Here is a 23,280-nt window from a genome sequence, read left to right on the forward strand (position 1 = left end):
TTTAAAGTAGAACTCCTGTGAATGATATCCAAATTTCATTCCATAATGAATGTTTGGAATACAAACTGAGTAGAGAAAAATATCTTCGTATAATTCAGTGTTCATGTAAAAGTATTTGTACGAAAGCGTAGAAGGGCCACACAAAAATATTTTTTTCGATTTGTATAATTCTGACTTTCATCTCAGAATTCTGACTTGAATCTCAGAATTCTGACTTGCAAGTCAGAATTCTGACTTGTATCTCAGTATTCTGACGTGTATCTCAGAATTAAACAAATCGAAAAAAATATTTTTGTGTGGCCCTTCAACGCTTTCGTACAACTTACTAACGAAAAGTGAAATTGATGTCAAACACTGATAAATCTGAAACATCCAGACTGTCCTAGTAATGCCGTAAAACACGGAAGAAACTGGAGTTCATTGGGTTCATTGGGTGCCAGGACAGTCATAGCTTTTTTTATTGGTGAAACCAGTGCACATTCAGTAAACATTCCCATCCTCTATTTTTTAATACAATGAATGTGCACTGGTTTTACCTATGAAAACGATACATAGGTAATTAAAAAGTGTTGAGTATATATGTCAGATAAGGATCATCAATTCCATATATCCCAAAACCAGCTGTGTGGTACCAAAATGTTTGTCTTTGGAGTACATAAAGAAATTAGTCATAAATATGTAGAACTTACTGATTCTGTCAAATGTTCACTACACAGTTACTTCAAATATGGATATTCAATTATCTGCCAATTCAATTTTTGAAATGTCATTGTTACTTCAACAGCGCAAAGATTGGCTCAGAATAATCACAGGATAGTGACATGATAATATCAATATAGAGAATATCTGAATAGAAAATGTAAGAAATTGATTGATAAATATTGGTCATGAACAAACATGTTGATAATCCAAGTTTTCAATAAAAAATGGATTCGTATCTGTCAATATTAACAATTGTTATTAAATTGGCCAAGATTGCTCGTTCTGATTGATGGCAAAGAGGTGAAGCATTTTGTTGAGTTGACTGCTTGCTCGATGACTTATGTGGAGTTTTGAACCAAGATATTCACAGCAATGGTCACAAAAATTCATTGCTTAACATTCGTGACTAAGGCTAATTGTTATATAAACATTTTATCTGGATTGTAGTCATTCTCTAATATTTATTAAGAAAATTGAATAGAGTCATGGACACATTATTTGGGTGGTGCAAACTATACTAGACACGATGCATAGAAAATTGTATCAGTACAGCTGCCGGACTGAGTCATGGCCGGTGAGAAGCCCCTCCCTTGAGATGTGCAGTAGATGTGTAGAAGTCTGTTATCACTCTTTGTTTGAAGGTAGTTGACAATGTTTCTTAATGCATTTCATTAGTTCGGACTTCCATTATCTAATATGATATAAATTGATACAAAATACCTGAAATAATCTGTAAAAAATTGAAAAGGAAATTAGCTGAAAAATAACAATTATATTAAGCAAAAAAACTGAAATTACAAGCAACAACCAAACTATCAAAAAGAAAATTAATCTATTGACACGAGATGAAAATTAAAAAATTATTAACAAGAAATGAAAATTAAAAACTAAAAAATTCCAAACCAAGTTACTTCACAACGTTTTGATTGTTAGTATCCACAATCGTCTTCGGGTGATAACTGGACTTATTCCTCCAAGATCTGACTATTTATAAGTCATTCGAGTGCTTTCACCTATCCCCTCTGTCCTCTCTTCGGTTCATCGGTTTTAGCGGAAGCTGACCATTTGGCGGGAGTTGGTCGTGTTTCACTTGATTAGAGGTTTCCATATGTTGCCTGGTTTTTGTGACGCACTATCCGTAGCAGCCTCACAAAAACCAGGCCACCAAACGCGGACTGCGATTCCAAGAATTGCATTTACCGGATACCCTGCGAGTGCGGAGAATACATCGGTGAAACTAAGAGGCCATTGAAAGTTCGCATTGCCAAGCATAAAAAACATACACAGCGAGGAGAAACCAGCAAATCAGGAATAGTAGAGCATGTTTGGACTCATCACATAACATCATGTGGGCTCAAGCTGAAATCATCCACAAGGAATAAGAGAAAATTCAAAGAAGCCGCATATATGTTGTCCAACAATGCATTCAGCCAAGCTAGCGCAGAGATACGTAGCATATGGAAACCTCTAATCAAGCCAAACACGACCAACTCCCATCAAATGAAGCGATGAAGCGAAGAGAGGGAAGAGGGTTTAGGTGAAAGCACTCGAATGACTTATAAATAGTCAGATCGTGGAGAAATAAGTCCAGTTATCACCCGAAGACGATTGTGAATACTAACAATCGAAACGTCGTGAAGTAACTTGGTTTGGAGTCTTTTAGTTTTTAATTTTCATTTCTTGTTAATAATTTTTTAATTTTCATCTCGTGTTGATAGTTTAATTTTCTTTTGAATTTTTTGGTTGTTGCTTGTAATTTCAGTGTTTTTGCTTAATATAATTGTTATTTTTCAACTAATTTCTTTTTTAATTTTTTACAGATTCTTTCAGGTATTTCAAATCAATTTATATCAGTCCGGAAGATTTATGTCGTTAACCACGAATATTTGTGTTGCTACTTTCAGTCAAATTACTACTTAGCTCCATATATCAATAGTATATCTCAATATTTTTGGGAAAGAAAGTTTTTGGCTTTCTACTACTCCATCTAGATACAAAAAAAAGAAGGATGAGGGAGTCTTCCAAAGAAAGGAAGGAAGTAACTCTATACATGGAAATGTAGATCATGCAAAGAAGTAACTTTCAGACACAAACTGTAAGAAAGTCCTCCTGAAACAGCTACTTTCATATAAGACACTTGCCCTAAGGCTCTTCATTACCAAATTGGATAACATTATAGAAAATACACACACTTCATTCATGAATTACGATTTTTTAATGTCACGGATTAAGCCATATCTGCTTATGTCATCGATGACATCGTAATGACATTCATTCACCTATTTGATTTGATCCCAGCCCAGAGAATTCTTATTTGAATTGAAGGGGTTATATTTTTTAGGAGTGATTAATTTTTGCGAAAGAAAGTTTTTGGCTTTCTACTACTCCATCTAGATACAAAAAAAAGAAGTGTGAGGGAGTCTTCCAAATCTTCCAAAGAAAGGAAGGAAGTAACTGTATACATGGATCTTTTTTTTTGTACCTAGATGGAGTAGTAGAAAGCCAAAAACTTGTTTTCCCAAAAATTTATCACTCCTAAAAAATATAACCCCTTCAATTCAAATACGATTCCTCTTGGCTGGGATTAAATCAAATAGGTGAATGAATGTCATTACGATGTCATCGATGACATAAGCAGATCAAGCTTATTCCGTAACATTAAAAAATCGTAATTCATGAATGAAGTGAGGACGACAGTGTTCTATGTAAGTGCAATTTATTACCATTCATTTAAAGTAGAACTCAAGTAAAAGATATCTGATTTTTATTCCACAACGAATATTTGAAATACAAACTGAGTAGAGAAAAGCATCTTCTGTATAATTCAGTGTTAATATAGAAGTATTTGTTTCGAAAGAATTTTTTCTTTCGTATAATTCAATGTTTATATGAAAGTAGCTGTTTCAGTAGGACTTTCTTTCAGTTTGTGTCTGAAAGTTACTTCTTTGCATGATCTACACATCCCTGTATAGAGTTACTTCCTTCCTTTCTTTGGAAGACTCCCTCATCCTTCTTTTTTTTTGTATCTAGATGGAGTAGTAGAAAGCCAAAAACTTTCTTTCCCAAAAATTAATCACTCCTAAAAAATATAACCCCTTCAATTTATATCTCAATAGTAATAGCAATCCAGTAACAAAAATGTACACTTTTTTCAACAACAGCAAAGAAAATATCTTCTCATTTTCATTCTTTGCGATGATTTCATCATAGAAATTCTTATTTTTTTTCGTTGCAGTTCTTATAATTTGTTTTGACGAAATATATAACATGATAATATTGGACTTCAACGCCATTTAAAAGTAGTCATTGTGTTTATTAAAAAACCTAAAATTCGAAATATCTGAAATAAAAACAACAAGAAAACAATTGATTTATCAAGAAAAATTATTCCTGTTACCCAACTAACTCTTCTGAAAAAGAATTAGTGGATCAATAAACCGGTAAATAATTAATGAAAAATTAGTAACCTACGCCTTTCCTGAATTCAGAACATTTTGATCGAGCTCGAATTTCCTTTTCATATGCGTTTTTACGCCTATTTTTGGAAGCTCCACGATTTATTTCTAGAAACTGTGTAAGTAGATTGAACACTGGTATATCTGTTTTTTGTAGATTGACGATTGATATGATCAATCCAGGAGAGATTTTTATAGCGGGTTACTCAAACTGCCAAGCTGGCCGAGAACAGGAGCGGATCTAGGAATTTATTGTAGGGGGCGCGCCTCTGTCTGGATCCGCTACTGGCGAGAATTCCTTAAATACTGAGTTCATATGGCACTTTAGGAAAATTGCAAGGTGACACTGATTGCGATTTTTAAATTATTCTTCAACATATCTATATGTGAATAACAAATACATTTCAAATTGTTTCATGAATTTTCAAATTATGTTTCATTTGCCCATATACATACACTAACTTCAATGCTAATTAATTAGAAATCGAAACAATTGAGAGAGATGTAATGGTTCTGTACAAATTGAATATAGTTTCATCAACATAGTTTCTTTCATTGAATATGCTTTTCAGTGTACATCGATTTAATTAGTCTTATAATATAGCCATATTTTACAAATATTCAGAGCCTCAGTTACAGAAATTATCATCCTGAATAAAAAGATGCATAAAACTTTAAACCACTGCAAACCTTGAAATACTGCTGCTTCAATGTCTGAAGTAGAACTAGGTAAATAAAATTTGTTTTTGCACAGGATTTCAATTGAAAAATAATCGAATCTTTAAATTGAAAGATTATATTTTAGGAGAGATTATTTTTTGGGTGTTTTTTCTTATAATGTTATTCGTATTTGCTACTGAAGAGCCGATAAGGCAAGTGTCTTACGGCGAAATATCGGATGTCTAGCATTGAGCATGACAGTGTTTCATATAGGTGAAATTTTATTTCTTTCATTAAATATATCGTGTAGGAATCCTGTGAATGATATCTGATTCGATTCCATTACGAATGTTTGGAATACAAACGGAAGAGAGTAAAGTGTTTTTTGTATAATTTATTGTCTATCTGTTTAAATCTGTTTTTTCGTTTAATGAAAATAGTTGTTTCGGGGGAGAGCTTTTCTTCCAGTTTGTGTCTGAAAGTTACTCTTCTTTGCATGATTTACGCATCTTTGTATAGAGCAAATTTAATATATTCTTTGGAAGATTCCCACATTTTTTGTATCAAGATGGAGAAGTAGAAAGCCGAAAGACAAGATAACGGAAATTGAGAATCCTGGGATGAAATAAGTTTCGAGGGCAATGACAAAATTTATGTTAGTCAATTAAGAGAACTATGAGATCTCGAAAACACACGGTATTATAACGCTTTCGTGGAATAGTAAAATCTATTGTAACTCAACATGCCTTGCAAAACGGCTGTAGAATAAAGAAAGAATGCTTTGAATTAGTGAATTAATGATTCAGAAATACTGTATGACTATTACTGAAAAATTGTAAAACTGAATGAGAAAATTTACTTACTTAGTAGCTATAACTATAATGGTTTTCAGGTTTCAGGTCAAGTTTGAATCATCATCTGATAATGAAAAACTACCATAGTTATGATGAGTGAAAAACATTTTTTTTTGATGAATTCTACACTGAAGATACGGTTCTACCTATCATCTTTCACCATTACCAATTATTTTATTTGAGTGTTAGTTTATGCGACCACCTCTCACTATGCCACCTCTTAAACATTGTGAAATAAATGTGTGCTTCAGTTAGGAACAGTCGCAAAATGTCAAAAATATTTGAATGAACCTATCTATAAGGATAATGAATTTTTGAGTTAGTAATCATCGGGTTCCTCTGAATTCGAAATTGAAGTCAACATTTCGAGTTTTAAGTTGAAATTTTGAGATAATAGTCGAAATTTCGAGTGTTTAGAGTCGAAAGTTAACAGCATCAATGAATGCAAAATTCTCATAAATGGAACCACCTATTGGTGTGACACCCAAGTCAACTTATATATATATATATATATATATATATATATATATATATATTAATATTAAATTATATATATATATATTATATAAGTTATATATATATATATATATATATATATATATATATATATATATATTTCAATATTAAATTCTACAAAAAGGATTTGAAGCTTTATATCTTCTATTAATTATCTGCGAGCGCTTTCGACATTTGGTAGTACTTTCATGACAGTCTTCTTCGGTAATATTAGATGCTTCTTCATTAACTAGCTCTATCACCTTCTTATCAAATTTTGGAAAATTATTTTTACGCCTGATGCTTTGTTTCAATTTTCTCCAAATCAACTCGATGGGATTGAAAACACAAAAATAGGTGGGAAGTCTCAATATGGTGTGTCCATACTCTTTAGCAATACTCTCAAGGGCATACACTTTTTCAAATGTTTTTGTCTGTAAAACTTCAAGTAGTTGGTTTGTGGTATAGTCATCTTCGCAATACAAATTGTTATCCATTGTATTTCATCTTTCCTCCAATTTTTATTCGATACTTTGATGAGCTGTCGCGAATGATAGGAAGCGTTGTCAAGAACTATCACACTATTCGCATCCAAATTTGGGACCAATGTGTTTTCAAACCATTCCTCAAGAATATTAGCTTCTATGTTCTTGCAGTCATCATTGCAGTCGTCAAATTTTTTTCCACATAATTTCAAAGAATTCGGAACCTATCCTTTACTTACTCCGCAATGCACAATGATTAGTCGCGATCCTTTGTTTGCAGGCATGTTAGGCGTACACATTCTCGAATCATCAGTCAACCCTTTCGTAACTGTGGCGTGACTGTAATCCCAAGTTTCGTCCAAATAGAAAATTTGCCGTTGTTCTTGTATATACTTAGTTATTTGTTCTAAGTATTTGTTACGCAATTCCACTATTCTTCTGCTTTCCATAACTGCTTGATGTTTGTTTATTATTTTAAATCTAAATCCTAGTTTCTTTATCCAATTCTGAAGAGTTTTGTCACAGCAGCTCACGTTATGGCCGGAAGTATTCAATTTCTTCCTTATGATTCCAATTGTAGGGATCTCATTGCTTTTGAAACAGTCGTATATTGTTTTATTTTTATGATTTTATTAGATGAATATCTAAAGGTTTTGATAATCCCGCATCACATCGCGTCTTGCGTTCATAAGGTTTGTTTTTGACTATTTTACGTACAGTTGATAGAGGAATTTCGGTCAAATCTGATGTTGCTTGTAATAGTTTTTTCCCTCAAAACCAAACTTGATATGTAGATTCTTATATACATTGAAACATTCTCTCTGTGTTTCAATATTCAAATGCATCCGAATCTTATTCACTGGTATCTCTTTTTCGCATTGTTCACCAGCGCTATTGAAATCACTACACAGGAAAAAGTCTGCGTCGTTATCACACTCGTTATTACTATTAGTACTTGTCCAAGGACGCCACATTTCAAACAAATAACAAAAATTTCAAGTAATTATAACTTCACCAATATCGAATTTCAACACTCAAATCGCGATCAGTTCCTGAACTGAACATTGACGACACAACGGCGGTACTTATCGCTACATTCTATTGGTCAACGTAACGTGACTTCAAATTCAATTTTACGACTCTTTAACCAATTATAAAACTCGGTTAGTAAAAATTATTCAATACGAACCGCTAGTTCTCCAGTCCACGTGCACTAATTCGTAGCGGCATTATTTCTTTGTATTAGTTTTTTTGGCCTTTGAGTTCGCCGATAGCTTTAAGAATTACTATATCAGTTACTTCGACATACCTGCGACCGAAATATGATGCCTGGCAACTTTATTTGTTAGTTTCGACTTCTGAACAGTTCTCACTCAAAAATAATGGTAATTGAATATTTCACCTCAATCTACACAAAATGTACAGAGTAGGCCAAATTGGACACATTAAATGTAAACTACAGTTTTCAAACTAGATAGATGAAAACTGATGGCTGTGTCTGGCTGTTTCACCCTCAATGGTGAAGACCGCATATGAATATCTATCATAGTTTCTGAGTTACAGCATGTTTTTGGAAATTGTGCATTTTTAAGAAGTTGCTTTTTTCTGTCAAAAATTTCTTGATTCTATGAAAACATTTCCAAGGCACTTTTTTACGTTGAGTTTAATGATGTAAAAAACTTATTTTGTTAAATTAGATATCAATAGTTATTGATGGAAAACTATTTTTTATGAGACACCCTGCATTTTTCAGTAGAGCTAAAATTACCTTCATTAAAATGTAGCACATTTAATGTAGAACACTTAACAGTTCTACTTTTGCTAGTCATCTTTGAAATACATATAGACTTTGAAACGCACACTTTGATCAAGTAGGCTTTGGACGACGCGGCGATAAAACAGAAAAAAATGTTCAGAAGAATCTATCAAATTTATTCTATATTCACTACCAATAAATGAAACTTCCTACAGGCCTACAGGCCTGAATTGATTCAATAGGAGTGAGAGAAGCAAAACATTGCATCAGTGCCGCTCCCATTTCGTATCTAGAATCAATCAGTAATTTGAAAATAAGCAGCCTTCCGCAGAAGTAAAAGTCCATTGGCGGTTGGGTCCTTGGTTGGCTATTCCATTATTATCATTTGCCTCAAAATTTCTGAATACCTCTGAGATGTGAGAGTGACATTATAAATGAACGGACCGATGATTATATTCCTGAAAACAGCTGCCCACACACTAAAACTAAACCTTCCTTGACTTCTCTGCTCCGCAATAGAATGAGGATTTTGTTGTGCCCAAGTATAAGAATTGTAGCAGTTGAAAATTCCGGCACTGCTCACATAAGCTTCATCTGTCCAAATACAATTCAACGACAAATCGCGCACTTGGTTACAACTTTCCAGGAACCAGTGGCAAAAATGATGCGGCGTTCAAAATTTTCTGGTGTGAGTTGATAAACTCTTCTGGTCCTGTATGGCTTGAATTTGTATTCATTAAAATCCTCCTAACGTTAGTTATTAGTGGACCTGTTGATATTTTTAAATTTCGCGTTGACGTTTTGGGGTTATTTTCAGCAGCTCCTAAAACGACTATTTCTTACAAATCCTTATTCCTATTTGATTCATACAATTTTGGCCTTTTCTCTTTAAATTGACCACCATCAATTGGTCTGTGTCGAAATCTTGCGAAAATGTCTCTAAAAGGTTGTCTTCTCTTCTCTTTTCACTATTGAGTTAATCATAAAGTTTGACCCTCAGACACAGCCATTAGTTTTCTTCTATCTAGTTTGAGAACAGGATTTGCCCTTTAAAAGTGTTCAATTCGGCCCAGTCTGTACAAGCCCTGTATACTATTTTTGTCATATCGACGAAAACGATTATAATAATAACCATATACAATTATAATTCAAATTCAAAGCCAAAAAAATTATATTGTGCGCCCCCGTCTCAAACATTCATCAGGGAAAAACATCCTCGGCTATACATACAGTGAACTCCAAGTAACAATTGTTCAATGAATTTCGAATTATGTTTTTTATACTATCCAGCTTAACAATATATCTATTGGCCTACAACTACGAGTAATGGCCTATATCTATTGACACAGTTTAGGCACTTTTACTTTTAAAGTGAATTGATTATCTCCTACCACATAGAAATGGTTACATCCATCAATTTATTTTTCATTTTATTGGACCTATATCTATTGATACTTAATAATGATCTTTGGGTCTTTTTACTTGTTAAATATATGTTTCTACCAACTTTACTGAATAAAAAATATTAGAAAACTATAGAATAGGCTTCTAATTATATTGTTTTCATATATTTTACTAAACTAAAATTAATACTATTGTTTTAAACTGCCAACTAAAATCTGTAATCTGATGATAAATTATTACAAAGACAGAATGAAATAAAATGTCATACGATAAATGTATGTTAGGTTAGGTAAGGTATTCGTTTCAAATATGTATTACTCTATTATGTACATAACATTCGGTCTTATCATGAATTTGAAAAACATTTCTGCAAACTTCCTCCTCATAAAAACTGAGCAGAACACAAACAACAAATAAGTTGAAATATTCGAAAAAAAAATAACAAAATTGCAATGAGAAAATTAGCTAAGTCGGAGTGAAAATATGGAAATTTTCTAGTTACAAACTGGTGATAAAAATTCCTCAACAACAGGAATTGATTATTGGTTTAAGGAGATTGAGAAAATTCAGCAATTGGAAATAAAAATAAAATAGAAATTTGGAGGTTTTCAACAATATGAATAGTTTTTCAAGAAATATTGTACAAATTTAGTTGAAACAGTAATCAGAATTGATGTATATCTTATCACATCCATTTGTAATTATTTTTCGTGTCCTCATAAGAACGAAAAAACTACAATTTCATTTCAGTTCGTATCCCATCCACCATTTTCCATGTCTGAACAACTCCAATAAGAATGCCGTTGAAACTGCTGAAATGACATATTCAATAAAATGTGCTCAGAAGTACCTACCGAAAATCGTCTCGGCCGTAAAATGACCAAGGATACTCTCGAGACAATCACCACTTCAAGAATCCATGTTTTCGATGTATTTATTGGCGTAACTTATGTGCTGGTCGATAACGGGTATATTGAGGTTGTCTGAAAGCATCAAGATTGAAATTCAATTTTTGATTGTTGAGAGGATAGAACAGATATATTTCTGGATATCGAAGGACACATCCCAAAACACAAAACTACGACATTCAAGGAACCTCTTAGGTATAACGGCATCATACTTTTTAATTCATTGCCACAGGATGACAAAGACCTACACTTAGTAAGTTTCAAGAACCATATCAAAGAATTATTGACGAACGGGGGTTATTATAGCTTAGATGAGTTCCTGCAAAGGGATGTCTTGATATAACTTGTTCTCACTGCTTTTCCTTTCAATTTTTATGTTAAACCTTTTGATTGCATATAATTATATAATGTTGTTTTGAAATAGTTTGTCTATGATTTTTAAATTTGCATCAGTATGTCGCTTGTAGTGTTTTGTATAGTGTCTGTTTTATTTGATAGGTTTATGTTTATTTATTTATATTTATATAGTTATTTAGTGTTATTTTTATTATTGACATGTCTAATACCATAATGATCTGAAAGATGAATAAATACAACAACAACATATGAAGAAAAATCGAATAGTGTTTACTGAATGGATCAGGGCCTTCCAACAGGAACTTCCGAAATTTGACGATTGATAATATCCATCTTGTTAAAGCTGCATTTGTCAAATTAGCTGTCATTTATTCAGTATGTTTTGCAAAACTATCATGGACGGATATAGCTTTCCACAACACGTGCAAATAATAAAATTGGTGTTCTGTTCGGGCAACGTACCGCGCGCTTCGCCCATTCTACGGTCGTCATAATCGTCCTACCGAGAGGACTATTCCCACTGTGGTGGATAAATTTCAGTCCACTGTTTCAGTAAACGATCGGCCAACACCCATACGTCAACGAAACGAAAGATCTGCTGAAAACATCGTCTGTCTGTGAGAGTGTGCAGGAGAATTCGAGACAGTCGATTTCACGTCGCTCACAAGAACTCGACCTTTCGCAGACTATAACTTGGCTAATTTTGCGTCGACTTGGGCCTGCACCCGTGCAAAATTCAACTGACCCAGGAACTGAAGGTAAACGACCATAGACAATGACATGTGTTCACTGAATGGGTTCTGGAACAGTTGGCAACTGACCCTAATTTTTATCGAAAAATCATCTTCAGCGGGGAGTCCTATTTCTGGATGAATGGGTAAGTTAACAAACGAAATTGTTGAATTTGGGATAATATCAATCCACATGAGACCCAAGAGCGCCAAATGCATCCCGAAAATGTCACTCTCAGGTGTGGATTTTGGGCTGGCGGCGTCATCGATGCATATTTCTTTGAGAACGACGTTGGCGAGGTCATCACTGTCAACGGCGAGCACCATGGGTCGATGATTATCAACTTCTCTTGTCCTGAATTAGATGATCTGGACACCAATGATGTGTGGTTTCAAGAGGATTGCGCTACCTGCCACACAGCTCATGCCTCATTGGATATATCGTACAAGCAATTTAAGCAACTCTCTCATTCACTAATTTGAATAAAAATATGAGCGACGCACATTTTTTGCGATGTTCTAAACTGAAAGTTCCAAACGTTCATACACGACATCATTACTGATACCTCTCTGAAGTTAAGAACCCTCTATTCTGAAAATTAGAAATTTACAAAACTTTTTTTGAACTCTTTCAATGACTATGTTATGAATCTCATAGAATGGACGATACTTGTATATTATATCTTTGAACGTACGTAGGTAAAATACAACAGCTTCATAGCTTTAATATTATGAAAGTTTCTGCAATTTCTAACAATGAAACCATAAGCTCTCAAAGATTCTGAAACTTTTGTGAAATGTGTCTACCAAATTTATGGTCGAATATTACCCCTAGGTCTTTGATCTCACTACATCTCAGCAGATCTGAATCCTGTATCACATAGGGAAATGTATAAACTTCTTTTTTTTGACTATAACTCACTACTTTACGTTTCTCCACATTAAGTTTCAATTTATTACTGCTGCACCAAGCAACAAGAAATTCTAATTGAGAATGAAGATTCATACAATCACCTACTTCCTTAATTATAGAAAGTCATCCGCGAAGCATAACCGCTCACAAGCTAAACTTTCACATAAGTCATTAATAAACAATAAAAACAAAAGAGGACCTAGGTTGGAGCCCTGAGGCACACCAGAAGAAGCTATATATGTTCTAGATTTATAAGCGTTATTGGACACGAATTGTTTTCTACATGGCATATAGGATTACATCAGATGAAAGGCAGTATTCGAAAAACCAAAACCCATTAGTTTATTGAGCAAAACATCATGATCAATTTTATCAAATGCTTTGGAAAAATCCCTGAATATAACATCAACTTGGCCATTGCTATCTAATGCTTCGGAAATAAATTTAGTAATGCGAATAACTGTATGGGTATCCAAATTTATCTGCAAATTATCAAGAGATATCTGGATGGGAAGAATTTGACCCGACTATGATGACATTCTTTGAAAAGAAATGTTGAAAAATGCATGCGTTGTGATACATGACTAAATGTGATGCATGGCAGAAACTGATACTGAAATTGAAAAAAAAAATGTCTGCGTTTATAAAAATAAAAGCGATTCAATAAACGAAACGTCATATTGAAAACTGGTCCATCATAGCGAACATCATAAAGAACATAAAAAACACAGAATGTTCTCTATCTTATTTTTGTTTCAGTCAAAATAGAGGCGGTAGGCAATTTTAGGTTTATGCGGATATCTCGAAAACGGCTGTTGAAACTCGATCTGAACAAATTTTTTTTGTACTCACAAGCAGGCACCTTTCATTCAATTCAACCAACCTTATATGGTTTCAAGATAATGCCGCTTTTGTTTTTCGTTGATTTCGTAGGGGTGCGATCAAGCTTTGCGAATCGAAGGTCAAAAAGTTTGTGGATTGCTAATACATTTCTATCAAGAGTCTGAATATGGAAATATTTGTCAGTATCAACAAAACAATATAATTCGAAAATATAGCACATCATAAACTTAAATTATCAACTTACAGTTCGTTTAACACTATATAAACTTTCACTTCAAATACGGTCATCAGTCTTTTTGATGCAGTGTATGATTTAGTACTTCATGCTTCCCACCCACATGAGAATAACACCCGATAATTACTCGTTCTTTTAATCACTTCAATCGTGCCGAATTTCGCGGCAAAAAAATCCTCGAGAGCAACACTAATGACCGGCTTCCACTTTTCTTAGAACCCGCCCTAATCGCCCGTTCAAACCGAGGATTGAGCCAATCGAAAAAAGTGCGACACACAAAGGCAATTGTTATAGAAATAAAGTTGGTACTAATTGACACTGATCGTGCTAAGTCGACCAGAAACGGTGTAACAAGCTTACTGCGATACCGTACCAATTTATTTGACAGACTGGTCGTTAATTAATCTGGAGCCGATGGTTAGTATCTTGAGTTGAAGAGAAAATAGAAAAGTGGCACTGCATTGTGATTGTTACCCACCTAACTTCTTGCCCTATTCAGAATAGACAATAGCTTATATAAACGTATCCACTATAAGTAGGTATGTTTACGTAATATGGATCCATTTTCAATATCTTCAATACAACTTTCAAGACAACTTCAGTTGTACATCATTCATAAACAGTTATACCCGCTTCAAATTACTTCCTGCATATTACCACGGTTTCGAATTTTTCAAAAAACACTGTAGATGATGTAAAAACTGTTTTAAAACTATCATCTTACGATTGACAAAATGGTTAAGGCTGTCGAGGCCGAGATTTTCAGTGTCACTATTTTCCGGTTTTGAAGGCCGTAGACTTTTGGAATTTCAACCTGACGTTTCGCTGTCGCGAGTGGCTAGTTTCCTCACAGATTTTCCTGACTCATCGGAGATATTAACTCAGGATGTATAAACTTCTGAGGATGCAAGCCACTCGGGCCAGCGAAAGATCAGGAAGAAATTTCTGGCCTTCAAATCCAGAAAATAGTCATTTCTCGATTATTAAGTTCGTCCAATATCTTGATATTACCGTTAGAGAACTCTAAGGAAAAATTTCGAGAACATTTTAGCTATGATTATCACCAAACCAGTTCTTGCTTTGGACCAGGAACTAATGAAACTGAATAGTTTTCAATATTCTCTATTTACTACCATAAAAAGTACAAAGGTCTAGTTATTATACTACAGTAAATGCGGTCAGATGAAAATTGCTCGCAATAAATAAGACTCTAATAGAGGATCAAATTGACTTTAATCTTCCTCCTGAAGATCCTCCTGCATCGTTGGACTTAAATGTCTTTAAAGGACAAGCTTGAGTAAAAGCTATGACATTGACTCTTACGAAGATGCTATAAATAGGATTTTCAGGAGAACCAATTCACGAATATCAAAGATAATCGAGGTCCGCCAAAGTGGTGATTGCGAAACCAATCTTCTCCATCGACAGCCGAACCAGATTTGCCCTTTGTTTTTCACTGTGGCTCTCACTGCAAAGCAAATAGATGAGCCTCTAATCCAACACAAGACTCGTCCCAACAAAAGACAGCGCAGAATGGATTGTTGAACTCAATTGTTCTTGAAGGTCACAATTGAATGAATCTAGATACACTGAAAACCCTCAATGATAAATTGGATGAGAAATACCTACATTAGGCACATCTCAAAGTTGATAACTACTCTATCTATATATATATATATATATACAGATAGACATTTTATCGAGTGTGTATAATACAAATCAAGAATGAAATAATAATAAATAATAATAATTGTTGTTGACTCCGTGCGTATGTGTTGTTTCCTGCTTTCGGCAAACAAGTGTTGCCCATCTTTACACTTGGCTGCACCGCGCTGATGAGGCCAATAGCCAGAAACGCGTGTCCGCGGTTTGCCCCTATTTTTTGAGTGTTGTATATATATATATATATATATATATATATATATATATATATATATATATATATATATATATATATATATATAGTCGACGTTTCGCCATCATCTCAGATGGCATTATCAAGACGAGTTACTGCTTCGCTTCGAGAGGTGTAACTCTCGATTACACCTCTCGAAGCGAAGCAGTAACTCGTCTTGATAATGCCATCTGAGATGATGGCGAAACGTCGACTATCGAATAGTACACAACGGATGAACACCCGAAAAAACAACACATCATATATATATATATATATATATATATATATATATATATATATATATATATATAGATCGAATTTAATGAAAAGTTACTTGAAAAAGTTGTGTCTACGGCAATTTTATATCCATATGCCAAATTTGATGCAACTAGGATAAAGTTAACGTTTTGCTTATTTTTGACAGATATCCCCTTTATTTTAAAAAACAAGTTTGGTTAATTGTCATCAATTCATGTATACACAACAAACTCATCATGGAGTTTAACTTTTCTGATAAACTTTTACTTATACGGACATTTTTAGAGAGAAATTAAAAATGTGCTATAAAAATTTGAACATGACTGGTGCAAAGTTTCAATCACTTGGCTATTTTCTTAAACAAACCTTTGATTTCAAAAAAACAGAGGCAACTAAAAAAATGCAAATGATTTCGATAGAACTATTATTATTGTTATAAATTTTAAACAACAATAATATTATAGAAAATACAAATGGGTACAAAAAGTTACTTATTGATCTAAATGAGGTTGTCAAACACTTATAGCCTACATTTCAGTTCGTCATCCTACACGTTCAATACAAATTATGGTCCTTCTACTGACATCTGTAACTGCATTTTCAATAAATCGGGGATTTTAATTTGCACATCACTCGCGAATGGTATTTTCCAGATGTTGTATGTCAGTAAATGGTCTACTTCGGTACACTTTTTGTTTCAGGTAACCACACAAGAAAAAGTCTAAAGGCGTCAAGTCGGGTGATCTAGATAGTCAATAATGTTCCCAGTTACGTCCAATAACTTTGCCTCTGAACATTTGTTGGAGGGACTGTTTTACAGCAACCGTGTGATGTATTGGTGCGCCATCAAGCTGATACCATAGGTCAATATTTAAAGGCATATTATCTAAAACTTCACTAACCTCATTATTTAAAAAGTTGAGATAACCGACGGATGATAAATTTTCCATGAAGAAAAATGGCCCAATTATTTGGTCGTTAAGTATCCCACACCATACATTAGTTTTAAAGGAATACTGATCACCACATTCAACTGTGAAATTCGGATTTTCTTGGGCCCACCATCGGCAATTTTGAGAACTTACCGTTCCATTTGAAGAGAACGTTGCCACATCTGTCCATAAAATTTTATACGGAAACTTTACATTTTCTTCTCTCTCTCCTTGAAACCAGAATGAAAACCCCAAACAGACATCAAAATCTCGTTCTTTTAATGTGTTAATAAATTTTGACTTGCACGGTCAAAATTTATTTTTTAATAAAATTTTTCTAACGCTTTCTCTCTTGTAATCGGTATTTTTTATAATATCGGTTATGCTCGTTTGCCCGTGTTCAATAACTTTTAAACAAATGTTAAGTTGGGCCTCCTTATCATATTTACTTGGAGTGTGCTTTTATTTAAATTGATTTGCTACGGATCCTGTTTCTCTGAATTTCGACATTATCCTTGACACAGTAGTATGTTGAACATTTTTTCCTGGATGCCGTTCATTAAAAATGTTAGCTACTTGCTGGTATGGTGTATTCTCACCACATATTAAAACTATTTCTATTCTTTCCTGAAGAGACAATACTGTTGAAAATTTGACAAGTAAATCAACAACTTGACACTACCATAGCATGCATTTTGTTTCTAAAGACTTAAAAATTTTATTCAACGTAATTAAACATCCTTACCGCCCTAGTTAGTGTTTATAAATAATCTGTAAATACTGAATATTGAAGTTTTAATGTAATTTCAACTCTAGTAATTTTATTAATACTCATTGCAGTTTTTGAGTTGTGTCTGCTTTTTCAAAATTGAAGGTACTGACTTTTGTTTAAGAAAATAGCCAAGTGATTGAAACCAGTCATTATAGCACATTTTTAATTTCTCTCTAAAAATGTCCGTATAAGTAAAAATTTATCAGAAAAGTTAAACTCCATGATGTGTTTGTTATGTATATATGAATTTATGACAATTAACCGAACTTGTTTTTTAAAATAAAGGGGATATCTGTCAAAAATAAACAAAACGTTAACTTTATCCTAGTTGCATAAAACTTGGCATATGGATATAAAATTGCCGTAGACACAACTTTTTCAAGTAACTTTTTGTTAAATTCGATCTAGAAATGCACTTTTTCAATTTTTTTCAAAAAAAAAAGTTGAATTTAAAAAACACTGAACGTCTGTGGGTCGCAGTTGGCCGCATCATTTTAAGTTAAATTTAAAGCACAAACAAGTGCCGAAGTTAAACTTCACTGAAACTAACTTCGAAAAAAAAGTTTCCCAAATGGTAAGCACTTTAATGGTGACACTGTATATATATATATATATATATATATATATATATATATATATATATATATATATATATATATATATATATATATATATATATATATATATATATATATATATATAAATAATTTCGAAACTATTGGCAAAATCAAGATATCAACGAAGAAGCGAACAAGGGAAAGCGAATACGAAAAAGGGAAGAAATCAAATCTATCAAAGAACCCACCTTCTGGGTTCTTTTTTTGAAGGAAGTTGTCAGGGCAGGAAAAATGCTGACCCAACTAGTTACAGTTTTGAATCGTTGAAAATTCACAAAGTTTGAGGAGCACTTTCACACCATATTGACTGGATTTGTTTCAACATATTTTCTTGAAAAGATTAGTTTTTGAAAAAAAAATCTTTCTGTTTTTCTAGTTTTATCACAATTTATAAAGAGTGAGAAGCTTTCAAAGAATGGAAGATCATCTTACTGAATTGGTGAATGAATTCATAAAAGTTAACCAACCTGTTGAACCTCCCCCCCTCGGGAACGACAACCCTATGAATTTGAAACTTGAGTAAGCTGAGGGTTAATGAAATCTTACTCAAGGACCTATTAACTTGCTAAGAATCGCGTGGTAAAAAATCCTTTTGTAAGAAGTTACTGGTGTTCTGATAGATAATTATCAACGTGGCTGTTTAGTTCAGTAACTGAAAATTTAGAAGTATCCAATATATAGGATGCTATGCAGTAGAAATTATCAATTATACGAAAACGATTTGCTAAGAACTTATCTACTTTGTGAAATCCACAAGACAGGTTTGATGCTCATTGTACGATATTCTGCATTGGTGTTTACAATATCACTTGACGTCACAGTTACAATCACGTAACAGGAATAAAATTTTATTTCCTCTTCGCGTTTTTCATCTTCATTCGAAAGTTTGTCGTAGAATACTTTCAGATTGATAATGAGTTGGTAGATCTGTTTTGCTGGTAGGATTTCTGTGTGACTGTTGTCAACTATATCTCAGTTTTACGTTTTGTTTCAGATGCTATTTTGCTTATGATTTAGATCTACCAGAATATTTCGACGTGCATTGATCATATTAAATTATTCATAATTGTTATAAGAAAAAAATATTTCTATATTCTTTTCACACTTCAGCTGGCTATATACATTTGTTTTTTTAGTTTCAGAGCCTGCCTGAAGAGGGTTGGAACCAGCGATGCAAACTTAGTGGGAAAACTGTTCTTCAATGTTGTTCAGACCAAATGCTTCGTACTCAAACCTAAAAAGAAATGCATGAAGCCTGGGTGGTGGGGCAAGTGTAAAAAATTCAAGATAATAAAACAAGCAATTCTAAGAGATAATTTACCATATTAACTAGAAGCAATATTGAGAAGACTATATAGAAAGAAATTACTGTGTATTATGATGTGTAAGTGTTCCTGAAATATTCATTTGAAAAATAAGATATGTTGATGGTCTGTGTAGCCATAATTTATCACTTCGTGTGAGAAATTCTGAGGAATATTTCAGGAACGTACTGTACGATATTATTTATTTTAGTAATTACGAAACGAAATGTGATTTGAAGATATTTTGTTCTAGTTGTTTTTATTTCTGTAACTATAGAATCATTTTATTTTTGTATATAAAGTATACAATTTACATTTGTGAAGTAGTACTTACGATCGATACGAATATACAGGGTGTATGGTAGTGATGTTAACACATTCGATATTCACAACACCCTGCTATAATTATTCTTTTCCTAATCTTGTATTAACAAAACTCTCAATGATGAATATCCACTAATACTCATTCAGAATTCTGGACTTCATGTTGAATCTTCTTGTGTGCCAAATCGAATACTTAGACAATACTGAAGTGATTGAGAAAGAAGTAACTGAGTACTTGAATAGATAATTTAATTGAAACATATCAAATGGTATCTTGATTTGGATAAGCAATGAAGGCAATAGACAATATTCATAGTCTACTTCTTCCATATCTTTCAATATTATTTCAATTTTGGACTAATTTATTACAATATTCTATTACCTGTATATTTTGTGTTTCATACTTCATTATTTTATCTTCTATTAGGTTTGAAATCTATTAACATTCTGTATACCATGTACATTTCAACGACAATTTTTCAATTATAACAAATTATCTCCTGTGTCTATTGCATACAAAAACTTTCCAGAGGGTGAACATGATCCATGATGCTGAGGCTTCAGGATTTGTATTGTATGAAGTGAAATCCTAGTCTATTTCATAATAATTTCCAGTAATCAAATGATGTTTACTGAATTTTTAATATAATTTCACTCTTTTATAATTACCAGAACATTGAAAATAAGTATGATCAAACGATATTTCTAATGGCATTTCCATATATAGCTACATTCTGAGATGTTTAAAAGCTCATTTTTTTTCTTTTGAATTGAATGTGAGTTAGTTATGATGTCACTGGATATGATCAGATTTTCTCAAAATCAATTTTGAAAGGTATTGGAAATCTATTATACAGGGTGTAACATAAGTACCTAAAAATATTCAAGTGACGTATTCCTGAAACAAATTCAAGGGAAAAAGTCTAAATGAACTTGTGTCCAGAAATGCTTTGTTTCGGAGATACAGGATGTTGCAATTGAATTTTTTTATTAGTTTTTTAAAAATTACTATTGCAAAAAATAAGTTATTTGCACGAAATTTGGTAACCGGGATTTTTTTGACGTGGGAAATCATAATTTTGTATTGATTCCCATGTAACATCTAGAGGACGCTGCGTACGCTGTCATTATGTATTTCAAACTGCCCTAACTTTTTTGACAGTGAACTTTTGGTACTTTCTATGGAAAAACCTAATTTCCACACTTCCTTTACAACGCTGGAGGTGATCGAGATATTTACATTTTTCTATATCGATACATTACAACATTACGAACATTACAAAAACTGAGTATGTAGTGGGGTACTTATGTTACCCCTCGTATATCAACAGGTTATGTTCCACCCTCGAACGATTAATTGCTATCTATTCCTAGAGTTGGAAATCCTTCATAGATTTTACTCAGGGTAGAAAACTTTAACATTGATACTTAAACCAGAAACTTGTAACTATAAATGTCAATAATGATATAAACGAAAATTTTAATAATATTGTGGTTTATTCATTGATTCAAATCCTACCCTGCCGCTCATACTAGTGATATTAAGATACCGAAATCAATTCATCTGGAAATAAGTTTTGTAAAATTTAATACGCTTCTGGACCCGATTGATTCACTCAATCGCCTAGGTATCCTGAATAATTTCATCGGTAATCCCAGCCATAACAATAGAGAACTTGTAGATTTTTTACATCGTAAATTTGTTCTGCTATAATAACTATTAAGTACAGTAAAATATGAACAGCGAAATATCAACAGTCGGTTTATAAAAAATAAAAAAGTTTCATGCGTTGAAAAAACAATTCAAACAAGCATTTAAAGGCGCGAACTGTCATGACGTCATACTGTATCAATCCGGGGGCACGCATATGGTACAGGCTGTGACTGCCGTTTAAGTCTACTTATTTAAGCAGTTGCTGCAAAACGCTTTTGTATAAAATTTGTTGACGTCCTATTTTTTTAATATATTAGTATTATTATGTTGTATAGTTTCGTGATTTGTGTTCAAGCTTGATTCCACTTTGTTCGAGTGTTATTGAATTTATAAATCTAACAAGGACAATTTCAAAGGCAATGGAACACAAACAATATTACAAATATTGCATTGTGCCTTTGTGCACAAATACTTCCATTAAATCACTCAATAAAATATTTCTAAGAGTAACCACCTAATTTATAGAGAAATCACATGCCACTGAGTGCCGACTTCGACAAAAAACATGCCATTTGATGAAAGTATGCTTGAAAGAAAACACATTCATTCTATACTCATCGTTCTCAGAATGACTTTTATGTTAAAGAAAGGGAAGATTATTTTACCATTATTCTGTAGTAGTACTGTAGTATTAAATCTTGTTAATGTAAGTAACAATCACCTAGATCTCCCTCCTTCCTCAAACCGTACCTTTCTTAGCATCCACATAAAGTTGAAAGGTTAGTTCCAGATACACTATATTGTTGAACAAGATTGTAGGTTAAAAATGCGTCTGGTTTATTATCAAACCTACGCACACTTCATTCGGTTTAAGGAAGTGTGTATTGTAATGGATCCATAGTAAATTGAAATCACTATAAATAAATCATAACAAGAAACGAGATTTATACCCATTTGGGATTCGTCAACAAAAAAAGGTGAATCAAATGTAGTTGTCAAACATATAAATATATAGCTTTGCATGGGCGTTCAAATTATCATTTCTTGATCTAGAAAAGCGTTCACAATGCGATGAGATTTTTTTAAAAACTTCAGTACTTTTTGGAAAACTATTATTTCAATGTTATGGGTAAGTTGACTCTGATTTCTATCACGGGGAAAGTAATCGGATGAAATTTTGAGTTAATGTTGCAAATCTTTACGAAATGTGAGAAAAGGTGATGAACTGATTTTGTATGTGTTTGAAGTAGACTGTAGGAATGGCACTACAGCCCTGTAGTGATGGGGTGACAATCAACATTGCATTCAATGATATTTTGAAAGTACCTAATGGTGAGATGATAATGCATGTAGCAATTATAGTCTATTTCAAAAGAGTGTAGAGTAATAAAATCTCATTAAGTATTCAAAAGCGCTACAGGGTGATCCGTCAATAAATTCTGTCACTTCCCTAGTCCGCATTGCAAAATTATGTCGTTTCATAAAGAGCAGGTAGGTATCACCCTGTTTTAAGGGATTTGTCCATTGTTATCGACGGATAAATACTGAGCCAGAGGCGCGCTAGTGGGATAATTGCCAAAAGAATATGCATTCATAAAAATTATATTAAAGGAAATAAAAATTTAATACAGCAGAACAGTGTTATTAAAAAAATATAAAATGTAACAATAAAATATATACGAACCGAAATCGGGAAATACTCACAAACACACACGAACGAACTT

General features: G+C 33.1%; 1 protein-coding gene across 1 annotated transcript in view; it reads left to right on the forward strand.

Moving 5' to 3' along the window:
- Positions 1 to 21,392, forward strand: part of LOC141485318 (uncharacterized) — a 327,725-nt gene extending 306,333 nt beyond the window's left edge. The window contains exon 5 of the mRNA XM_074181794.1: positions 19,411 to 21,392. Within this exon, the coding sequence (XP_074037895.1) occupies positions 19,411 to 19,603 (193 nt within the window). The 3' untranslated portion in view covers positions 19,604 to 21,392. The remainder of the gene's footprint in view (positions 1 to 19,410) is intronic.
- Positions 21,393 to 23,280: the final 1,888 nt, after the last annotated feature.

The sequence above is a fragment of the Leptinotarsa decemlineata genome, unplaced genomic scaffold (assembly GCF_025532065.1).
Source record: "Leptinotarsa decemlineata unplaced genomic scaffold, Ldec_3_MD MMD2_tig00026316_RagTag_RagTag, whole genome shotgun sequence".
NCBI lineage: Eukaryota > Metazoa > Arthropoda > Insecta > Coleoptera > Chrysomelidae > Leptinotarsa > Leptinotarsa decemlineata.